This window comes from Megalops cyprinoides, chromosome 11, assembly GCF_013368585.1.
Source record: "Megalops cyprinoides isolate fMegCyp1 chromosome 11, fMegCyp1.pri, whole genome shotgun sequence".
Classification (NCBI taxonomy): domain Eukaryota; kingdom Metazoa; phylum Chordata; class Actinopteri; order Elopiformes; family Megalopidae; genus Megalops; species Megalops cyprinoides.
Window position 1 is genome coordinate 32,422,193 of NC_050593.1, and position 4,378 is coordinate 32,426,570.

The 4,378-nt window shown below is 43.5% G+C and overlaps 1 protein-coding gene across 1 annotated transcript; it reads right to left on the reverse strand.

Moving 5' to 3' along the window:
- Positions 1-226: 226 nt before the first annotated feature.
- LOC118785826 (nuclear receptor subfamily 4 group A member 2) lies at positions 227-3,723 on the reverse strand. The gene is made up of 6 exons (XM_036540765.1): positions 2,857-3,723; positions 2,080-2,209; positions 1,675-1,838; positions 958-1,160; positions 623-801; positions 227-483 (listed from the first exon to the last, which is right to left on the reverse strand). Exons 1-6 carry the CDS (start codon positions 3,721-3,723, stop codon positions 227-229), a joined length of 1,800 nt encoding a protein of 599 aa, XP_036396658.1.
- Between the last annotated feature and the right edge of the window lie 655 nt (positions 3,724-4,378).

Sequence of the window (4,378 nt, forward strand, 5' to 3'; positions counted from 1 at the left end):
AAGTAAATACCATTACGTTTTTCCTCATATGTTCTCTCTCCTTTTTGTTCTTTTGTGATTGTGTGTATCCTTCACCGGAATCTAAAGGACATTTAGAGAGATCAGCGCTCGGAAATGTTTCAGGAGTAAGCTTGCGCTGAAACAACAGTCTTGTCCTCGGTTGATGCAGGCAGAGTCTGAGCAAGTTCTTTGAGGTCGCACGGAAATGTCACTGCCAGCCCTTGTTTTAAAAAGGTAGTGTGTCTAGGAACAGTTTGTCAATTATTGCTGGTGGAGGAACCAAGTCTTCGAGTTTTAAGTAGAAGATACGCTGCAGACCTTGTGTACATAGGGTGCGAAGTTCAGGGAGCTTTCCCAAAAGTTTGGACAAGTAGTTTGGACGATTCAGCCCGCCGCCATTAAAAGTCACTTGGTCTTTCAGACAATTTATAATCTTGTTTTGGAGCTCTTCTACTCTCTTAGGTTCCTTTAGTCCGTGTCTCTCTGTAATTAGAACATTCATGAGACTAGTATTAGAACATGTTTAAATTCAACGGAATGACAGGCAAATTGGCTACAAGAGCGAAAGAGGGCAAAAGAAAAGAAAAAAAGAGAAAACGTTAAGATAATATATTTCTCGCACCTGTTACCATGGCAAGGGCAGCTATGCACGAGAATGCTGATATGTCTATGTTCATGCTCTGGAGGTTGGAGGAAAACTCCACAATGGAGTCAATCCATTCTCCGAACCCGCGGACGCACTGGAGCCTGTGCAAGACCACCCCGTTGCAAAAAATGAGTTTGCCTTCCACTGGGTTGGACCTGCAATTAATAACAAAGTGCCATTAATTACCATGAGAGTAATAAATGGGGGGTTTAAGAGGCGCCTAATTATTGGAGAGCTAATAAAATCCAGAGCAACGGAGCTTGAAGGGGGTTGATCTTTATTGTACTCCACGTAATTTGATAATTGCGTACCTGTACGCCAATCGCAGAACAAAAAGTTCCAGGAAGGCTGATTCGAAGAGCAGATCTTGATCCTGTTTAGGGAGGTCAGAAAAGCCTGGAATCTTCTCTGCCCAGCCTCTGATGATCTCCATGGAGCCCGTAAGGAGATCGTAGAATTGCTGGATGTGATGAGTGTCGTCTCCAGTCATTTGGTAGTCAGGGTTAGCCTGAAACTGGAATTTAATTTAAAAAGTGCTTAATGGGGTCCTCTAAAATATATAACCCGTGAAATTGCGAAGCCCATTTCTAGCAGGGAAGTCAGGTTTTTACAACAATTAAACCCCTCTCTGGCCATTATTGCGTTGTGTTTCAAAGCAATTTATTTCGGTGAGGTATGTTAGATTAAACACACCAAAATGCCTTCTGGAGAACAAAGTTGAGTCCAATGTAAAGCTCGACCTGATGTCCATCATCATCTCTAAGGGAATGCTCAGCACCATTATCGTTCAAATCAGAAACAGACACTCGTCCCTCAGTGGCCACACTTGTTAAGCATAATTATGTACTGACTACCTTCCTCTGCTGAGGTGAAATATTGTACACATTTAGCTGCACCAAAAATCATTGCGATTACAGGGCTATTTAGATATATTCGAGCCTGTGTGGGGTTTTGAGGTTTGGGTTTTTTTTTTCATGTATCTGTCAGGAAAACGTAAAATGAAGTTCATAAATGTTTACATGATTTACCCTGGCGTAATCCAGGCCGGACATGGAGGGGTTTGAGTCCACATGGGCCCTCACTAGAGCACTTATGAGACTGACGGGCGGCGAAGGAGGTGGTGGTTCTTGGGGGCTTTTAGGCTTGGATGGCAGACGGCCTCTTCTCCCTTTTAGACTGGCGGTCCTAACGACTGTAAGAACAGTAAGAACAGAACACCAGCAAAATTAATTCCCTGTAAAATCGCAGTTTTTTTCCAAAGGAGTCAGCACAAAAAACATTTTGATCACTGTTTCCGTTTTACATTGTCTTATTCATATCAAGAACGTAAACGCATTCTGTTTTAAGATACTTGCACAAAGAAATGACGTTTCAAATAAACTAAACAGATTTAAATTCGAAAATTACATAGCCGCTACTCAGACTAGTCTTACCTTCTTTGACCATCCCGACAACAAGGCACTTTTGGAAACGGCAGTACTGGCATCGATTTCTGCGGCGTTTATCAACAGGACAGTTTTTGTTCGCTAAACACACGTATTTAGCATTTTTCTGAACGGTGCGCTGCAAACGACACAAAACGAAATATTTATAAAACACCAAGATATTGTGTAAAATTATAAACATTTTAAAGTCTGCGAAAATTGAACACACAGCTGGGGTTTTGCAGGACAATAATTGATAGTGTTAACACATCAGCCGGCCCTCAAGTTTATAGCCACGTTTTATATGCAAGGACCAGGAGGTGTAGACATTCAGTAAACACAAATCCGTGTGCATTCATATTTTTGTGCTCCTGTGAGACCCCCTCCATTCAAAGTGATACGATTATTCAATCAGGATGATAAAATAAAGAGACCAGTTAATTTTACCACAGGGAATTCTGCCCCACTTGGTTAGCCCATACACGAATCTCCTTCGAATCTAATTTAATTCTGTAGGAGATGGCTGTGTCAGAATGCACACAAGTTTCCTCAATTTAAAAGAATGTCGTGAGAAAATTCTCGAAATGGGGACCGCTCATGAAAACTACCCCAGTTTGATCACCCACAAATTAAAGTGGTCTTTGAATGGATGCAGCCTATACCTTCCTTTTTAATTTCAATCGAGCCGTACATTTATACCCTTCCATCCTTCTTTCATACGCGCTTTTTAAAATAACCAGTTGCAGGTGATTCGCCTATACAAATATTTACATCCACTGATCTTACCTTGAAAAACCCTTTGCAGCCCTCGCAAGTACGCACTCCATAATGCTGGCAAGCAGCGTTGTCCCCACAAACGGCGCACAGACCCTCGCTGGACGGAGATCCTCTGGACGGAGGCGATGAAACCTGGTTGTCCATCAACTGGTGACTATGGCCGAGCTGGAGGGAGTGAGGGAAGCCTAAGCCTGCCTGTTTCCTGATCGCGCTAGGAACCGCAAAGCTCTGACTGTCCAAGGCGCGGTGCGCTCCTGGGGTGTCGGGGTTCATGGACACGTGGAGAGGACCGTCGAATCTCATCTGGCAGCTCGAGACAGGCGTGCCAGGAGGGGACTGCTTGAAGGAGAACAAGGAGAGCCTAGACACCGGGTTCTTGCGCTGATCGATCATGTGAGTGGTCGCGACATAGTTCTGGTGAAAACTGTGCAGGGAACCCGGATCGTCCCACATGTGGTTGGGCTGAACTTGGAAGTTTGGCGTGGACGGAGTGTGGGGCGAGGAGGGCTTGTAGTACATTGGCCCAGAGTGGGATATCATCTCTTCAGACTGAGGTGGCAGATGAGTCTGCTGGTGGTAGCTGTGCATCTGGATGTCCTCCACCTTGATGGAGGACTGCTCACCAGAGTGTGGCATTTGGTACAGACAGGGAGGCTTTACGTCGTAACTGGTGTTGTAGTTGTCCATGAACGTGCTGAAACTGGGGAGAGAAGTCGTGGCTGTGATCTCGGTGTTGGTCAGGTCCATACTAAACTTAACGAACTCTGGTGTTAGGAAGTCACAGCTGTACTCTCCAGCGGTGTGGTAGCTGTAGCTCTGGGAAGCGGGACTGGCTCCTTGTGGTGATGACCCATACTGAGCCTGAACGCAGGGCATGGCTGAAAACGAAAGTGGCACAATTCTCACATGTATATATTGTACAAAATTATCCTCCTGCAAGCCATACATTATGAGCACACCAGAAGATAAAGCATAAACATGGAACAATTTATAATATCATCATTAACAAAAAATGTTAGTTTATTAATATTTTCAAACAGACTTAGCTAAATAATTGTGCTAAACCACTGTTCAGACAAGTACACTAGGACAACCAGGCGTTTCCTTATAGGTATTAATTAAACTGTTGACATGCAGAAATATGTTGCAGTGGTCTAAATGGAAAATATCGCTCATTGAAAGTTTGCGCTTTTGCTGCTTGCAAGTTCGCTCTCTGACAAGCATTTAGTTTCTGGCTAGCAGTAAGTTTGATCCGGTTAATACGAAGCCAAAAAATATGACTATATATTCGATACCTTCAGCAGAGTTGCGATGGTTTTCGATGACACTTAAAACGGACAATGCTATCGTTTGGAGTTCGGGTTACAATAACACAGCTTTCCTCTGGAATCTCCCTCTAGAAATTGAAGAGGAAACAGGCATTGTATGGATTTAATATACATATTTTTCCGTGGTTCTATAATCACATACTCCAAGTATCCAATAACAACAGTCATCTTGCAGTATAGTACGATAAGAACATTTGTACATT